At 37.0% G+C, this 19,490-nt stretch overlaps 2 protein-coding genes across 5 annotated transcripts in view; one reads left to right on the forward strand and one right to left on the reverse strand.

Annotated features, from left to right (window-relative positions):
• Pigb (phosphatidylinositol glycan anchor biosynthesis class B) overlaps positions 1-15,020 on the reverse strand; it is a 29,717-nt gene extending 14,697 nt beyond the window's left edge. Inside the window, exons 1-6 of one of the 2 annotated variants that reach the window (XM_047541242.1) lie at positions 14,565-15,020; positions 13,408-13,543; positions 12,885-13,002; positions 8,814-8,918; positions 6,516-6,646; positions 2,402-2,542 (exon numbers count right to left, since the gene is read on the reverse strand). In XM_047541242.1, coding sequence (XP_047397198.1) covers positions 2,402-2,542; positions 6,516-6,646; positions 8,814-8,918; positions 12,885-13,002; positions 13,408-13,543; positions 14,565-14,697 — 764 coding nt within the window. In that variant the 5' untranslated portion in view covers positions 14,698-15,020. The remainder of the gene's footprint in view (positions 1-2,401; positions 2,543-6,515; positions 6,647-8,813; positions 8,919-12,884; positions 13,003-13,407; positions 13,544-14,564) is intronic. The other variant, XM_047541243.1, reaches the window with a different exon arrangement.
• The window catches only part of Pigbos1 (PIGB opposite strand 1), a 33,350-nt gene extending 15,442 nt beyond the window's left edge, over positions 1-17,908 (forward strand). The window contains exons 1-2 of one of the 3 annotated variants that reach the window (XM_047541246.1): positions 14,814-15,141; positions 16,370-17,907. In XM_047541246.1, coding sequence (XP_047397202.1) covers positions 16,445-16,609 — 165 coding nt within the window. In that variant the 5' untranslated portion in view covers positions 14,814-15,141; positions 16,370-16,444 and the 3' untranslated portion in view covers positions 16,610-17,907. Of the gene's footprint in view, positions 1-14,813; positions 15,160-16,369 lie in introns of those variants that run through there. The other 2 variants (XM_047541245.1, XM_047541247.1) reach the window with 2 other exon arrangements.
• Positions 17,909-19,490: the final 1,582 nt, after the last annotated feature.

The following is a 19,490-nucleotide window of genomic DNA, read 5'->3' on the forward strand; positions in this document are numbered from 1 at the left end:
ACATAATGGTATGCACATTTGTACATGCACACAATATAACAATATAATTGGCCAATATCACTCCCCAGCATTTTCCCCTCCTTTTCCTTCTCCCACCTCCTGGTATATTTTCCTTTACTGATCTCCCTTTGATTTTCATGAGACCCCTTTCCCAACGTTTCTTTTCCTTTTTTCTCTCTAGTCTCCACATGAGAGAAAGCATATGAACCTTAAGCTCCTGAGTTTGGTTTATTTCCTTTAACATAATGGTTTCTAGTTCTGTCTGTTTTCCTGCAAATGACATAATTTTATTTTTCTTTATAGCTGAATAAAACTCCATTGTATATATACACACACCACATTTTCTTTATCCATTCATCTGTTGATAGAAACGTAGGCTGGTTCCATAATTTGGCTACTGTGAACTGTCCTGCTCACCATAGTATGATGACTTCAGTTCTTCAAGATAAATACCAAGGTGTGGTATAGCTGGATCATATGATATTTCCATGCCTAGTCTTTTGAGCAACTTCCACATTGATTTCCATATTAATTTAAAATCAATGGTGTGAAAGTGTTCCTTTTCCCCACACTCTCCAGAATTTATTATTTGTATTCTTGATGATTGCCATTCCGACTGATGTGCAATGAAATCTCAGTGTAAGTTTTGATTTGCATTTCCCTAATTGCTAGTGATGTTGAATATTTTTTCACGTATTTGTTGGCCATTTTATTTCTTCTATTGAGAAGCATCTGTTTAACCCCATTTATTAATGGATTATTTGATTTTTTTTGGGGGGTGTACAGTCTTTTGAATTCTTTATGTATTCCATAACTCTTGTCAGAAGACTAAACTAGGAAAAATTTTCTCCCATTCTGCAGGTACTCTCTTCACATTTCTAATTGTTTCCTTTGCTGTACTGCCTTTTAATTTGATATCATCCCATTTATTAACTCTTGGCATTATTTCCTGAGCTTTGGGGTTTCTCTTACTTATTTCTTAATCCACAAATGCTTGACACAAATAGGTTAAATGCTTTTGAGTGAATATATTAACCTTGCTGAGAGACTAAAAAGACTTTTCATATCCCTCAGCATAAAAGTCTACTTGATCTGGGCCCCTTTTATCTCTCTGACATTATCATATTCTCCCAAATTTACTCTCCTTTAGCTACATTGGTCTCTCTGATGTTTCTTGAATATGCCAGATATTCTTTGTACTTGCTGGTCCCTTTGCCTGGAATGTTCTTTCCTCAGGTATCTACAAGTTTCACTCTCTCATTCATTTAGATTTTGGCTCCAATATAATCTTATTGTGGTGGTCTTTCACAATTACCATATAAAAATAACACCCACATACACACCAGGATTCTATCCTTATCTCACATTATTTTTCACTATAGCTCTTATCATCACTTGGACAAATATCTAACTCTTATATTTTTAGCTGTGCCTTTCCCCACTAGAATGGAAATCTCATAAAGGCAGGAAGACAATATTAATATATCTAGAAATGACAAGAGTAGTAAGTTCGATAATTTAGTCCTTTTAAAAATTGTTACTAAAAAATACTTGTGTGGAGTGAATATGGTATATTACAAAGATTACTGTCTGAAGAGTCAGAATGTACTCATCTGTTCTATGATTATTTTGCATATTCTATAGACACTTTGGATAAGTCTGATCCTAGGAGTTCATGATACAGTTAGAAGACCTGGATTCCAATCCCAATTCCATTACAGCAATCAGCCCAATGTTTTTGGATAATTTTTAATTTCTTCATGTCTTCTATTTCCTCTACTACAAAATAAAAATACATGTATTGCCTAGATCCAAGAATCGTGAAGGTTATGAGGTATATATGAAAATCCATTATAAGTCATAAAACCTACACAAATGTAAAAAAAGCATTTCTAAAAATATATTTGAGATATATTTAGGGAAAAAATCATAGGCAAATTCTATTAGAAATAATTGAGAAGCTCTCATTTAAGCAAATTAACAACTTATAAACAGTATCATTTATATATGAATATAAAACACACCAGGTGCAGTGGCACATGCTTATAATCCCAGTGACTCAGGAGGTTGAGGCAGGAAAATCACAAATTTGAGGCCAGTCTCAGCAACTTATTGAGACCCTACCTCAAAAAATAGAGGGCTGTGGGTGTAGCTCAGTGATAGAGTGCCCCTGGGCTCAATACCCAGTACCACTGGGGTCGGGTGTGTGCGTCTGATTTCTCATACACACACACACACACATTATTTATATAAAAAACTTGAAAATATTCTATTTCCTTGGACTAAGAGTTCTCAATGACATTATAATAATAACTGAAAGATACAAAATCTTACTCATCATCATTTACAGGTTAGTAAAATTAATAGATTATATCTATCTATTAGACATAAATATACTTACCCTACAGGTAAAAAGTGATATAGAATAAGATCAGCTTTTCTCTGTTCTTGCCAGAAATGCCTGAAGAGCAAAGGCATCCATGGAATGACAGCTGTGGGACGAATTATGAAGGCAAGTGCCACCAGGGAAGAATATTTAACACTACAAACAAGGAAAATGTATTATCCAGACAACTGAGAAATTAGTTTTGAAGTTAATCTACTGTTCAAACTGTGATAAAGCTTTTTTTTTTTTTTTTTTTTTAAATGACAGCATTTTCCTTTTGGTATAAATTGCTAAATGAACTTTGGCAAGTTACTTGTATTTTCTGTGTCTTAGTTTTTTTTACTTGTAAAGAGAGGTAACATCTAGAGACTTTTCTAGCTCTAATATCCTAATTCTAGTATTTTCAATTGAGGAAGTATCCTTTGTGTTAATGCTTATTACTGAAAAGTATATTTTTGGTACCAGGGATTCAAATCAGGAGTGCTTAACCACTGAGCCACATCCCCAGCCCTTTTTATTTTTTATTTTGAGATAGGGTCTCACTAATTAGCTAGGGCCTAACTAAATTGCTGAGGCTGACTTTGAACTTATTCCTACCTCTGCCTCCCAAGCTACTGGCATGACAGGTGGCACCACCATGCCCTATTATATTAAGTTTTAATGTCACAACTGTGCCAGTTACTTTCATGACAAAAACGATCAAGTTTCTTCTAAGGGACTATAAGAAAGTCACATAAAACCTTTTTCTAAGAAAAAACATGCATGGTAAAGAAGCATCAGAACTAGTCAATGATGGCCTTCTCAGTACGTGATTGTGTTCTGAAAGTAAGCTAATTCTATCCAACTAAAAGATGCATATGTGCAACCAATAAAAAGTCTACTATAAAAACCTATATAATCCTGGATACAAATGTGGATTTTTACTAACAGAACTTTTCTTAGTAAATGGCTGAAAGAGATGATATAATAATTTAATTATGAGGCCTACAGATAGAAAATTATTATGTGGAAAATACTTAGCTATGCTAAAATGCAAAAGCAATCAAAACAAAACAATGTTGCTAGCATTATATACATGTTAACTATAACTATTAAAAAATCCCTAATATTAGTGAGGATGAAAGAGCAAAGATAACCAATTCAAAGGCTTATAGAAATGAGGTAAGTACAAAAATGGTGATGCAGGTTGGGTGGACTATGTAATTGTCATAAAGGAATCCTAGCCCAGAATGTTGCTACATCTTCCAATTTTTAAAGAGAAATCAGAAATCTAGGTTTTGTCTTTTCTTTTTGTGGTGCTGGAGGCTGAACCCAGGTCTTGGCCATCCTAGGTTAACAATTCTACCATCGAACTACACCCAGCCCCAGAAATCTAGATTTTAATGTAAGATCTTCCAATTTTAAAAACTTTGCCAAGTAGTTTATTTAAAAAAAAAAAAAAAACTGTATGTGTGAAATAAAGCATACTTATGGCTTGGTTTGATAGGCAGATTGTTTAAATACAACTCCTAGTAGTGAAACTACACAGAGGATTCCCAAATATATAATTCTTGTCTTGACCTTACTCTAGGTTTTCAGACTTACAAAATATTTTACTCCTTTCTGAACCTTTCTACCATAGATTGCATACAGCCACTCAAAATCAAAGTTTTTGGCAAAACCCCTACAATGCCCCAAACCTGTTCATTGTACAGTGTGTGTGTGTGTGTGTGTGTGTGTGTGTGTGTGTGTGTGTGTGTGTGTGTGATGGAACCCAGTGTGTGAGCTCTACCACTGAGCTACATCCCTAGTTCTTTTTTTTTTTTTTTTTTAATAATTTTTGAGACAAGATCTTGCTAAGTTGCCAAGGTTGGCCTTGAATTCGCAATCCTCCTGCCTCAGATTCCTGAACAGCTGGGATGGGGATGGGCATGGACATGTGCCACTATCCCTGGATGTATATACTATTCAATGGTAGTATCACTTGGTTTTGTTCACCTTAAAATTTTGGAGTCATTTTCTCATCCTACGCATCCACTTTTGTTTCCTTCCCATTCCCTCTCTCATCGTTTTACATCAAATTCTGTCACTCATCTGCAACCTTTCCATCATTTTTTTTGTATTGCCCAGAAATATTCCTTTATTTAACAATACTGTCATCAATACTTAATGATTTTTAATAGACCTTAGGTCACACATTTTATACAGATTTTCATTTAATTCTGTTTTATTACTTTCATTTTATAGAAATCAATGCTTAGAATATTCTCACATCATCCTTTAAGGAATCTTTCATTTATAATACTTGTGTTTTTAAGGAGTGTGTAAAATATTGTTTTATTGTTAAGTCTGGATTACTGTCATGCTTTTATGGAAAAGAAGTTTATGGACTGGGGAGATAGCTCAGCTGGTAGAGTGCTTGCCTGGCAAGCACAAGGCCCCGAGTTCCATCCCCAGTACCGCAAAAAAAAAAAAAAAAGAAAAGAATGTTCATAGTAATCCTTTTGTACATGACCTTCCTTTCCTGACTGAGTCAGGGGAGGGCACCTGAGGCAATACAGGTTAAAAACAAAAGCTATGTCCAAATGAGGTCAATGACATTTAATAGACCTAATCAAATTATCTCAAACCTAATGTGAGATACAAAGTAAGTTGGGTAATTGGTAGTGAGACCAGAAGTGGACACAGACCATCTAAGTCCCAAAATGATGGGTAACTAAAAACAGAGATTCACAGAGTAGGCTGTAAAGGCATAACAGTCAGTGCTTATTCTTGTAGTTCAGAGACTGTAATGCAGAAATAATCTTATCCCAACAACATTTTATAAGGGAAGAATGGAGACTAGAGTTTTTACCAGACTTCCAAATTTTGGCTTTCTCTCTTTCAGCGTATCCTAAATATTGCTACTATAAGAGAATTCTTTTGAAATCGGATTTGATGTCATTCTCCTCAAAAACCTGCAATGGTTCACTACTACCTAAAGAATAAAATCCAATTTCTGAAGAAGGGCAGAGTCCCATTCCAGCCTCATCCTTCTTCTCTTCTTCCATATATCCTTCTATACTGTAGCTACTCTGCGTAACCTGCCTTCACTGAAGCCTTTTTACAGCTCTATGCTTTAGCTCATGTTGTTCTCTTTGCTTCGTATTTACTTCCCCAGTTTACATGAATCCAAATTGGGTCAGAGTGTTTTCTGACTGCTCTTCCAGATGTGTTCTCCATACTTTCCCTGCTGCGTGTGGGGAGGCTGACCTGCATGGCATAACATCAATGGTCTGCCTTATTTTCTGGCTTCTGATTGGTTTGGGCTAACTGAAAGATGGGAGGGGAGTGATTCGGGATTATTTATTTTCTTGGCTGTCTCCTTGCTGCTGCTAAAGGTTGGCTATGCCTGACTCCTGTTGAAGCTTTCTCTTAATAGTTACAGCTCTGTGTGGATCCCAGTAACTGTTTCTTCTCCTAGCTCCTTGAGCCAGAGATAAAAGAATTCCTGTTGTGACTAGCTCTGGGGTACCGTGGTATTTTATTTTTAAAAATTTTTTTAGATGTTGATAGACCTTTATTTTGTTTATTTATATGTGGTGTTAAGAATCAATCCCATGGGCTGGGGATATAGCTCAGTTGGTAGAGTGCTTGCCTTGCATGCACAAGGCCCTGGGTTCAATCCCCAGCACCGCAAAAAAAAAAAAAAAAAAAAAAAAAAGAATCAAACCCAGGGGGCTGGGGAGATAGCTCAGCTGGTACAGTGCTTGCCTTGCAAACACAAGGCCCTGAGTTCGATCCCCAGTACCGCAAAAAAAAAAAAAAAAAAAAAAAAAAGAATCAAACCCAGGGCCTCACACATGCTAGGCAAATGTTCTACCACTGAGCCACAACCCTAACTTCCATGGTATTTTTTATTGGCTTTTCTATGTATTGTCTACATCTTTGAAAATAGTCCTTTTATTAAACTCTTAACTATCCAGATTGAATGTATTATCTGTTTCCTGATATGCTATACCCACTGAAAATCTGTGGTTCTCTTAACTCTGACTTAATGGTAGAACATTAGGGGGTCTAGTGGATATTACAATATATTGATATTTAAGATTTTTCAAAAAAAGCATGCTTTAGACATTTATACACAATTATTGGCAGTAATATATCTCACCTGTTTATAGACTTTGAACCTTCCAAAGGATAGTAGAAAAGGGCAATTATAGTAAGACCAGTTTCCATGGTGTTTGTAAGGGTTCTGGTACAGCAATACCATGTGAACCAAGAGCACAACTGGCAAAAAAACTAAGAAAAATTATATGAGAAATAAGTATGAAGTAAGAAATGGAAAGATTTAATATCATCTTCTAAAGGAAATAGCAAATCTAAGTCTAAATATTATAAAAGCTACATTAAATTAAAAGAGAAAGGATTTTAAAAGTAAATAGGGCTGCCCAAACATTGTTTTCAAGAACTTAAATCAAACACAGGTCGACCATATCGGATCTGTATTTGTCAATGAATTTTATACTTTCAGATGCATTTTTATGGCATTGCATTTGATTTAAATCCCAATTCCTACTAATGAAAGGCATAAAGTACAAATTCTTTTATGGTAGAATTTATAGATAGACTGAAATTCATAACTAGATTCTCCCAGCCAGTATTCCTCAAATTGTCTTACAGTACTGGCAGTATTTTGAGTGTCTGTAATTGACCTTGGTTTGGAATGCTGCCCAATTCCTTCCTTCCTTCCTCCCTTCCTCCCTCCTTCCCTTCATTTCTACCAGGGATTGAACCCAGAGGTGCTTAACCACCCACAAGCCCTTTTTACTTTTTGTGACACTAATTGCTTAGGGTTTTTACCCAATTTCTTTTTCTTTTTTGGTTGTGCTGGGGATTGAATCCAGGGTCTTGCACATGCTAGGCAAGCACTCTACCACTGAGCTACACCCCCAGCCCTGTTGCCCAATTTCGGGATGAAAAAATTCAGACAAAATAAGGGAGCAAAAAATGTGAGGATGTGCTGGGTATGGTGGCGCATGTCTGTAATCCCAGCAGCTTGGGAGCCTGAGGAGGGAAGATCTCAAGTTCAAAGCCAGCCCCAGCAAAAGCCAGGTGCTAAGCAACTCATTCAGACCCTGTCTCTAAATAAAATACAAAACAGGACTGGGGATGTGACTCAGTGGTTGAGGCCCCTGAGTTTAATCCCCAGTACCTACTTCCCCCTGTAAAAAAGTCAGGATGCATTATTCAATTTTAATTTGAAAACTGGCTAAATTAATAAATCAGGTTTTGGAGGAACATGTAAACAAGCATCAATAAGTCTAGAAAACAGATGTCTTAAAAGTAAATTATTAGTTGAGGCAAGGGTTGTTAAACATGTAGTACTAGCTTCCCATCTCTTCAAATACACCTTTAAAACAATGTTCCAATTTTCATGAAGTTAAAGGTTTTTCCTAACTAGAAGACTCCAACAACAGTTTTGCTACTTTGGAGGAATGATTTTAAAAGTATCATGAACTTTGCCTATTATTTTGAGTCTTTAATAATGTACATAAAATATAAGCACAAAATAAAAAGTCTGACTTACTTGCTAATGTAACCTGTTTTATTTATGCAAAATACAATGCTTGCAGAATGTCCTTTCTCCAATTTGCTAGTAAATTATATTCCGGAAATGTATTAATAGGTTACTTATAATTTGGAACATATTTCTAATACAAACAATATTTAAAAGATATTAAGATTTCTAAGCTGTCTCATATTTATTTAATTTTATAAAGAGCCAAGTGAAGCAAAAAATATTACTACAGAACCCAGTGGCTCTTCAGGATGTGGTTTAAATAGGAAAACCCATTCATGATTTGAATGTGAGATGTCAGGAATTTATCTCCCCAATTTGAAATAAGTCAAATGACAGAAAGTGTTCTATACTATACTCTCTCCCTTCTAGGAGTCCATCTATTTCAAACATGCCAGCTGGGGGTGAAATAGTGTTTGCAAAGGTTAAGTCTCAGGTAGCTGAAGGAATAATGAGCCAAGGTTGTAGAAAGCTGCAGTTCTTTGTGAGATAGGCAGTGATTTAGAACCATTCCTACTGGGGATTGAACCCAGGCCCTCTTCCATGCTAGGCAAATGCTCTACCACTAAACTACATCTCTAGCCCCTTCCTACTGAATTCTATGTAAAGTGAGGCAAGAACTCTTGACAGTTTTGAGGAGTTAAGTGGTTCCAAAGGTCTCCTACAGTTTAGCTTCTCTTAAGGTATGGTTTCCACTAATCATGGCTCAAGGAGAGATATGTCATATGTCACTTGCATTTTATTGTTCTTAAATATGGAAATACCTCTACAAAGTTCTCTGAATTATCTTTTAAAGTTATTTGGGGAATCGTTAGTTTTTTCCACATGCTTTATACCCACATTAATGAAATAACTAGCACATAGTTTCTAAAGTATTTAAGGACTTACCACCCATCTAGCCACTTCCTGGTTTTCTAGTTGCTTCATTAATGAGTAAAGCCTCATGTCTGCTAGAGCAGACAGAAGGGCTTGGGCAAGCCTGGGAGTCCAGATCTTCATTAAGTTAAAAAGAAAAAGAAGTTAAACACATCTCTTGGCTATAATGAATTATCATAAAAATCAACAAGCTGATCCAACTATCAATTGAAAGTCATTTCTAGTACAAAAACAGACACAATGTATTATTGTGTTCTTTGTAAAAAAATACATGTTTTCTCAAAAATTACATTAATTTCTCATGGACATACCAAAGGTAGTTTCACCATTCTCATTCTTCTGTTTTCATATAGGTTTCATATATATACTTTATACATGTTTCATATACATAAGAAATATGTGAGAATACATATCTTATGACACTAATTTTAATATAAATTAACTAGTAAACCATTTTATTGAGATTTATTTTAATATATATATATTTTGTAGATAGACACAATACCTTTATTTTATTTATTTATTTTTATGTGGTGCTGAGGATCGATCCCAGTGACTCACACGTGCTAGGCAAGTGCAGTATCACTGAGCCACTACCCTGAGATTTATTTAGAAGTATAAATATATTTCCATTAGCATATAATAGGTTATTTTTCTTATAATCAAATATTTGTGGTACTATGTACTGGTACTTTACATATATTGGCTTATTCAGTTTTAATCTGAGTTAGGTGCTGTTTTATCCTGTTTTATAAATGAGAAAACTGAGGTACAGAGAGATTAAGTAATTTTCCCAAGGCTGCAGAGTAATTAGCAAAAAAGCCCAGAATTCAAATGCAGGTGTGTCTTTCACCAAAGCCTGTGCTTTTACTGCTAAATTATACTGTTTTCCCATCCTACAATATAGAAAATAAGATGACAGATTATTTAGGGTTAAAAAAAAAAAAAAAAAAGCTGGGTATTGTGGTGCATGCCTGTAATCTCAGTGGTTTGGGAAGATGATGTAGGAAGACTCCAAATTCGAGGTCAGCCTCAGCAATTTAGTGAGGCTCTAAGCAATTCTGTAAGAACCTGTCTCAAAATAAAAATGGGCTGTGGATGTGGCTCAGTGGTAAAGTGCCCCTGGGTTCAATCCCTCGTACCAAAATAACCCAAAAAAAACAAAAAAACACCCCAAAGTAATACAAAAAAATAAAAAACCCTCCACAAGTATTTTATAGTCAGTATTCAAATGACATTAAAAAATATTTATGATTAAATTAAAAGAAACTAAAGACCTGGGCTGTGGCTCAGAGATAGTGTGCCTGCCTAGCATTCATGAGGCCCTGGGTTCTATCCCCAGCACCACGAAACAAAACAAAAAAACAATGACCCCAAAACAGAAAAAGATATTAAAGAGTAAATGTATTACAATTAAATTACAGTTATAGCATTAGCATGTCTGAGAGTTTTCTTTTTTTAAATGTGCCATAGTTATCACTGTCAGAGCACAATTTAATCTTGGTTGTTTAAAAGATGTGTTTCTAAAAACTATGTGAATTTGCTTTTTTGTTGAGTTACACTTTCTTTCACATTATAATTAGAGCTGTTTGACTTTCAGTTGTCAGTGGCTTCTAACACCTTAGCTTCTTTGTCAGTTATATGTAAATAAATGCTCTTAAAAGCTTAAGAATTTAAGGTAAGCTGTACTTCTTAATTCTACTTAAACTGTGCCCTGTAAAATACAGTGAAGGTACCTATATACATACCTTCCATTTACTCTGCATAGGGAGCTATAAGCTTCATCCTTACTTCCCAGGCTCCTGAAAGCAGTTCATATGGAAAGTCAGTATGGCTATAAACTTAGTATGAGCCAAAAGTGTGTGGTACTTACTAAAAAGCTAAAAGAATCCCTGTGCACTGAGAACTGTGTAGTTTTTAAAAAAATTCATTATATATACATTTGTTCTAATTAGTTATACATGACAAAATGCAATTTAACGCATAATACATAATGGAGTATAACTTCTCATTCATCTGGTTGTACATGATGTAGAGTTACACAAGTCATGCAATCATATATGCATATGGGTAATAATGTCCCATTCATTCTATTATCATTCCTTCCCCCATGCCCTCTCCCCTCATTTCACTCCCCTCTGTCTAGTCCAAATTACCTCTATTCTCCTCCCCACTTATTGTGGACTAGCATCTGCATATCAGAGAAAACATTTGGCCTTTGGTTCTTTGTGATTGGCTTATTTTGCTTAGCATAATATTCTCCAGAGAACTGTGTAGTTTTTATAAATTTAAAGGCCCCACTATAATTTGAACTAATTACCCTAGTCTTCAGTATTGTGCTCAGTTTGGAGGTCTACATTTTAAGGTGGGTATGAGTGAAATATTAGGTGTTTAGAGGATACTATCTATGATTATGAGGTTAATAGCTAGTCTGGATAAAGAAAAATTTTTAAGAGATTGTTATAGTTTGGATCTGGAATATACCCTCAAGACTTGTGCCAAAAGCTTGGTTGCCAGACTGTGGTACTACTGAGAGGTGGTGGAACCTTTAAGAGGTGGGGCCTAGTAAAAGGAAGTTAGGTCATTGGGAGTGTGCCACTGAAGGAGACAGTGGGACCCTGGCCTGTCCTCTTTTTCTCAGTTTCCTGAATGCTGTGAGGTGAGCAGCTTCCTCTACCACACTCTCTTCTTGATTTACTGGTAATCCCCAATCCAACTGACTAAGGACTAAAACTTCCAAAACAGTAAATCAAAACTTTCCTCCTTTTAAAGTTGATTACATCTCAGGTATTTTGTTAAACACTTCTCTGGTTCACTGGTAGGTCCATTGAAGGTTGAGGGCAGTGGATAGGTCTTGGAGGAATAGGAAATTTTTCTGTCTTGAAAAGACCCTTTCATTCATAATTTAATCTATTTCTGGGATGTCCTTGACAACACCATGTATATTTGCCTAGAGTTCCAGATGGATACCCTGCATAATTTAGAAGCTAGTCATTAACTCTGAGAGGAGAACAGTGAGTTCACACCTTTTAAAGTCTACCTATGTAAATGGGAGAAGTTCTGCTGTTGCTCTAAATTCTCTTTCCCGTGATTGTCATGTTGTTTCATTGTTCTGATCCTCATTTCTTTGTAATGGGGAATCAAATATCAATTCAAAGGAGAAGATACAATACCCTCTAGAACATCAGTGTCTTTCTAGGCTCCAAAAAGCACCCGATGTTTGGAATACTGAGCCACTAGCCCTCTAACTGAAAAATGGATTAGGCCTAAGCTTCTAGTCCAACCTGATGATGGCTTAAAAGATCTAGAATGTGAGGCTAGAGAAAAATTTGCACTACTGGTCCTCCTTTGTGAGCTTTCTTGGGAACTGACCCAGTAACTCAACATCTAGGAATTCTAATCCTACTTACTATTGATGGCCAAGTAAAAAACCACTGATCTCAAGTGATTCTTTATGAAGGAAGTATACTTCTAAAATTTAAATAATGCATATATACAAGTTATTTTGAAAATCTGCATATATTAACAGAATTTCTCATAGCAGGGCACTTTCATGCTCCATCTTATGTTCTTTGGGGGTGATGGTGGTACTGGGGATTGAACCCAGGGGAGTTTTTCCATCAAGCTATATCCTCAGTCCTTTTTATTTTGGAGAAAAGGTCTTGCTAAATTACTTAGGACCTCACTAAATTGCTGAGGTTGGCCTCAGATTTGTAATTCTCCTGCCTTAGCCTCACAAATGGCTGGGATTACAGGCCTGCACCACTGCACCTGGCCCCAGCCCTTGTTTTTGCTCAGAGTCTTACTAAATTCTGAGGCTGGCCTGGAACTTTGATTCTTCTGCCTCAGCCTCCTGAATCACTGGATTACAGACATGCCCCACTGCCCCTGCTCAGTTTGTATTTTGTATGTCTTCGGCATCTGTGGGCTTCCTAGGCGTGGCTGGACTTTAGCAACAATAGCCTTTTAAAAACAAACTTCATGGTACCAATAATATAACTTAGTTAATACCAATTAACCCTTGGAAAAATGATAGAATACATGTTTTTAATAACTGTTTTGATCACTTTTATTTAAACTTACCAGCAGCTGAACACTATCTTTCCCCAAAAGATGCAGAATCTTGTAAATGCTTGCAAAGATTAAGGGGTAAGTATAACCCCTCAATCTTTCTGTCCATTCCCAGGTCATATAACCATAATTAGTAATATTAAGGATTAAATGTCAAATAGTATTGAAACAATCTATTTACACTTCCATATATAAAACAATGTTTTATTCTTTGACATTGAAATTTTAAAACCCAGTATTTTATGTTGGATATCAGAATTAAAACTTCATTTGGCCAACTAAATGCTCTGACTGCTTCAAGACAGAAATGTGTTTTTTACTTTACCCGAATCTGCCAAGTACGAGCATTGTGGGAATATACACACTAAAGAATGTGTCATGTATATTAACATCAAAGATATAGAAGAAATTTTGGTATTCAACAATGATATAATTTGATAAGTTGAAATTATGAGAAAATGTGTAATCGAAAGTAAAACTCAATTCCTAAGATAAATACACATTCGTAGTCTGGAAAAGAAACTAGAAAGGATATTTGAAAACCATGTGATGTGCAACTTCAAGAGACTGCCAGTATTCATCTGGAACAAAACTTGTCTGGACCAAAAAGCAGTTAAATATTCGTAAAGCAATGGTAAACAAAACCAGATAAATGTTTTCTCCAATAAGATCTGAAAAACAAAACAATAAGCAATTGTGGCAAAAAAAGACTGGTATTCCACTTGCAGAACTTACAATCTATGGTTCAGCTTGGCCCCTAACTTAGCCTCTGTTAAGGCATAGTGGTGAACTCTAAAAGTAGACTAGGGCTGAAAGGTACACCAGGACCAGAGCCTCACAACTGGGTGATGTCCACTCCTTTCATTTAAACCAACTTGTCTTGCAACTTACTGTACAGAAAGAATATTGAGATAAATACTGGAAAAAGGGACTGGGTTAACTAAGCCCGAAGGTTAATTGGATTACCCTACATGTGTGTCTAATGAAGGAATCCAGCAAACAAATTACTAATTAGAATCCAACTCTCTGTCAAACAATGGAATTTAAAATGTTTACCATCATGATCAGTAGTAGTAATAGTAGTAGAAGCCAAAATCACTTTACCACTGAGCTACATTCCCCAGCCTTTTTTTTTTTTTTGAACCAGGGTCATACTAAACTGAGGCTGGCCTCGAATTTGCAATCCTCCAACAGCCTCCGGAGTCTCTGGGATTACAGGCGTGCAACACCAACCCAGTTCCTCTGTATTTTGAAATCCCTTTTTGCTACTTAATGTATGCCAGTTACTGTGATAATTCCTTTACATGTATCTCATTTAACCCTCAAAACAATGCTTTAGGTATTATTATCTCCATTTTACATACGAGGAAACGAAGACTCAGAAATACATTGCCTTGTCCAGAGTAAAAAGTTGTAGAGGCTAAACATTATTCAAACTCAGGTCAGCCGGCTGATGCACAAGTCTGCTCAACCACAAATGGACAGATTGTACGCCAAACAGTTTTTTAAAGATATATGAATTTAGTTACCAACATTTAAAAATCAATTTTATATTAAAGTCTACATTTCCAGCATTCAACTCTATTTAAGGTCTGGAAACACTGGGCGCAACTGGTTAACTGGTTGACAGTGAAAAGTAGGGTGCTTCCTTCTGGATCGGGCTGAAGTTCTCCATACAGTCCCCTCACTCACCTCCGCGGCGCCGGTTCTTGTCTTGGGCGCTGATATACAAGGTGGACTTTCTCTTTCGCAGCTTCGTCTTCTCGTGGGAGCGGTTCTGGAGGGCGCGGTAAGCAAGGCTGCGGCCGCCACCTTCCGGCTCCATTTCCCACCTTCTTGGAGGCCAGCTGAGGTTCCCCAGCCGCCACCTTCCAAGGACGGAAGGAAGCTGGAGAAACGCGCGCGCTGCTGCACTAAGTTTGGCCTTTGCGAGTAGCCGTCGCAGACGCGGAGGTAGCCCGGCAAGGGCAAGTCCTCACGCCCACCTGCAAGGTGGTCCTCGCCGCCGGGGCCTGCACGTTGTTCTGCGCCGTTACGCTCTGCCGAGAGTTCCCCGCTTTTGCCTTCGGCACTGCCTATCCGCGGAGGCCGGGCAGTAGCTGCCTGCCTTTGGCTTTGTCTCTGCTCCGGCGCCCGGAAGCGCTGCCGGAAGGAGATCGGTCTCACCTCGCGGAGGCAGGCGGGGGGCGGGGGGCAGGGGGCGGGAGGTTGGTAAGCGACGCCGAGCGGCCACTGGACCTGCGGAGGTGCCCGAGTGGTGGTAGTACTGGTAATGGAAATCATAAACGTAGGTGTTTGTATAACATTGCACGGCTTCGGTGGGCTTAGAGAAGTTCTCCGTTGAACCGGGTAGTCAGGGTAGCGTACCGCACAGATGTAGGAGCAGGAGGACATGCGTGGGGAGGGGGCGTCGATTCCACCTTTAGCATTGAACGAAAGCATGACTGACGAAATTGTCATTTACTGACTTAACTGTAGGATATAGGAGAAAACAGGCTTCTGTTGCCCGAGTTAGTTAACGTTACACTCCAGGGACTTTAAGGACAGGATAGTTGGTTTATAGGCTGATTTTTGTGACCTCACGTGCTGGTTTAGGAGGCCATGTTAAAATAGAGAAAACAGATCCTTCACTGTGCTTTCCTTTTTCACAAATATCCACCAGTTTTTCTAGATAGTAAGGTGTTGGCAAGGAATATTACTTTCTGGAAAGTCTTAGTCTTTCAGTTGTTAAAAGTATAGCAGCACATTCCATTATATTTTTCTTAAAAGTAGATGGCAAATAATTTATATTTGATGTCTTCTTGTACTTACTAAAACAACAAAGGGAACTCATTTATTTATTTTTGCTGGGTATTGAACCCAAAGGTGCTTTTACCACTGAGTCACATCTCCACCCCCTTTTTTATTTTTGGAATCATGGTCTTACTAAGTTGTTTAGGTCCTTGCTGAGTTGCCCACGTTGGCCTAACTTGAAATCCTGACTCAGCCTCAGGAGTCTTTGGGATTACAGGTGTGGCGGACTAGACCAGGTGGAACTCATTAAATCTTTAAGCCTCTTAAAAATTGTTCTTAAGATACATACTGCTAAAAAACAAATAATATAAAAAGAACTAAAGAAAATTAACAATTCTTTGCCTTTCTCTTGCTTCCAGATCACATTTCTCAGAGTCAGTTTTTTCCAACTGTTTTTTGTTTTGTTTGGGTATTGTTTTGTGGTGTGAGTTAAAGGCATAAGGAATGTGTCATTCCCTCCCATTCTTTTCCCATCTTAAGTTATCCACTTAAAACCACTGAGAACATTCTATAATAGGAGTGAGCTTTGTCTTATATCATCTCTTTACCTTATTTCCCATACTCCATATTTATATTTCTTTTTTAGTTAAAGTGATGCTTAAATATTACAAAAATGTTCACTCTAGAACACAGTAGTGACATGAAATCTTTAAAAAGGGATTATACTAAGTTATTGCTTTGTTTCCTCTTTTCTTTGTACACAGATATGAAGAGATTTGCTGGATGTGAAGTATAACTTTTCAGAACCACCTTTGTTTTGTGCTGTGTTTATTGCAACAATGTCTGGGAGATTGACTCTTCCACAACTGCTTTTTGCTGGAGTCCTTGGACTTGCTGGAGGAATATATATTTATCAACCAATATTTGAACAATATTCCAGAGAGCAGAAGGAATTAAAAGAAAGGGTGAAATTGGCACAAGTATCAGAGGACAAGAAAAGTTAATACTACCTGGAGTTGAATTGTAATAATTGATTAAAGATCTGCTGAAATTATACATTAACTGTAAATAACCTAGGAAAAATTTAGATATATTTTAAACTTAAATAAATCATGGATAGTGATTGTCAATGATTTTTTAAAACTAGCACCGTTAATGTTTTATTTGCCATTTTAAATCTTTATCAGAACAAATTAGTAACTTCCTTTTAAAAAAACTCTGTCTTTAGGGTAATATATAAATTGATATAATTGGTACCTTTAACAGTTTAGTGTGAACCTTTGAGATGTTTTCTTCCATGAACTCAAAAATAGCTTGCTTCAAATGTCAAATGTCTGTTATGTTCTGGAGGCTTCGGTTGGCTAAGTCTGTGTGTCTTCTAATTCTGGGACCCAAGTTCAATGAATAACTCTTATCTGAGCTCTGATAGTATAGGAGAGAAAGACTGAGAGGAAGCGTATGATGGTAAGCTTTTGCTCAGCTGTGGCAAATATCATTATCATTTCATAATTTTGTTGGTTTAAAGCATGAAACATGGTCAATCCCAAAGTCAAGGCAAGGACATGGATTATTCCCACAGGATGTACAACCAAGTCACATGACAATAAACAGAACTATGTAATCATATATCCAAGGAATAATAATCCTAATACATTAAACTAAATTGCTTTCGATTCTTCTTTTGAGATGTATTCATTGGCCAGTTGAGAAGTCACATACCAAGTGCTAGAGGCTGAGGTTTTTGTTTTTTTCTGATAAAGATGTGAAATCAAAGCCACAGGACTAGAGTATAGCTCAGTAATAGAGTGCTTAACACGCACAAAGCCCTGGGTTCTGTCCCTAGCACCAAGAAAAGAAAACCAAAAACCAAGCAAACTATAATGAAATACCTCTTTACAGTCATTAGGACAATTATAATAAAAAAGACAAAAAATGTGGATGTGGAGCAAATGGAATCACCATGCATTGCTAGTGGAAATATAAAATGGTACAGCCATTTTGCAAAAGTTTGGCAGTTCTTCAAAAGTGGTTGAACTTAATTACCATATGACCCAGCAGTTCTAGATATACACCAAATAGAACTGAAAACAAGTTTGTACTAAAGCTGTGCATGAGTGTTCATAGCAGTAACATTCATAATAGCCAGAAACTATGAACAACTAAAATAGCCATCAACTGATGAATGGATAAATAAATGTGATATAGCTCTATAGTGGAATATTAATCAGCCATAAAAATGAGGTACATGTTACAGCATGGATAAAACTTAAGAGCAGCTTTTGAGGGCTGTGGTTGTAGCTCAGTGGCAGAGCACTTACCTAGCATGTGTGGGGCACTGTTTTTGATCTTTAGCACCACATAAAAATAAAGTTATTGTATCCATCTACTAAAAACTAAAAAATTTTTTTAAATCACATTATGAAAACAATCCAGGCATAAGCAACCACCTATTGTTATGATTCCATTTATATGACATGTCCATAACAGGTAAAGGTATAGAGAAGTAAAGCAGATTAGTGGGACTGATTGAAAGGGGTAGAGAGGACTGTTAGTGGGTATAGTGTTTATTTTTAGGCTGATGAAATGTTCTGAAGCTAGATAGTGGTGACTAGTGTATGACTTTAAAAAACACTGAATGGTAAAGTTTTAAAGGAGTTTTGTGTGTGAATTATGAAACTATAATTTAAAAAGATACTGCATCCAAAATAGCAGTTGCAATTGAAGTACTCTACTGTTTCCTGCTATAACAGTAGCATAAAATCCCATCAGTTTTTTAAAATTGGGGTAAAATATACATAAAATTTGCCATTTTAAGGGCATAGTCACTGGTATTAAGTACATTCACATAATGCAGTCATTACCACCATCCATCTCCTGAACTTTTTCCATCTAGTATTTGCAAGGCCCAGAGAGGTGTATTGAATTGGGTTATAGAGGTTTTCACTATTTCCTTCAAGTCTTTGAATGTGGCTTTGATGTTGGTAATTCTTTGCATGAAATTGCTTCCGATTGACTATTTTAGCAAGGTAAAGCAGCCTTGGGTTTGTATTTGATCCTTTCTATCACAAAGGTCAATGTGAGTTCTCTGTGAACTACTGAGTTTATATACCACTTATGGACTGAGGACACAACCTGTAGAGTGGGTCCTGTAAGATTAAGTTGAGCAAAACCTGCAGTCATCCTTAGACTTTTATGAGTTCCCACTCTTAACTGGGGGGTCCATGGTGCCATTTCCAGTCTACCTGTACAGTCAGGTTGTAGCTTAGAGTCTGTATCTGCAGGTTATCAAAGCCTCAAGTTTACTTCTTTCCAATGCACATTCTGATTAATGACTTTGGATCTCCTGGGGTGGGAGTGGGGAGTTGCTCTTTTTGTATCTTTGTGGCATTGAAAAGAACTTCAAGTGGATATAACTCTGCAGTCATTGGGTTGTGAAGCTGTGAAGTGACTGTGATTCTGCGCATCAGCAGGAACAGGGAGATTTTAAAGGAGCTATTCAAAGGCCATGTTCCAGGTTTGCCCTGATAGGGTCCCAGGGTGCCCTGATGGTGTGTTAACATTGACTTGTTAATTCGGGAGATATTCACGTCCTAGATTCTCTGGCAGATATCTCCTGTAGAGCACTGACAACTCAAGGTAATCTTGTTCCCAGCTCCCAGGTTGGGGAAGGGGAGAGAGAGGAGGAAAAGAACAACATGTCCCTTTTAAAAATAAGCCTCAGAGCTATATTCAAAAGGTTAAATGGACCACTGTTAAAACTCCAGAACTAATCCACGATCACATTTGAATTAAGTTGACATGTCTCCTTTTTTAGTTTCACTTATTCTGGAGCAGATCTTTAGTCATTGCTTTTCATTACTAATGCATTTTTGAAGAATATTGGCC

The sequence above is a fragment of the Sciurus carolinensis genome, chromosome 2 (assembly GCF_902686445.1).
Source record: "Sciurus carolinensis chromosome 2, mSciCar1.2, whole genome shotgun sequence".
Classification (NCBI taxonomy): domain Eukaryota; kingdom Metazoa; phylum Chordata; class Mammalia; order Rodentia; family Sciuridae; genus Sciurus; species Sciurus carolinensis.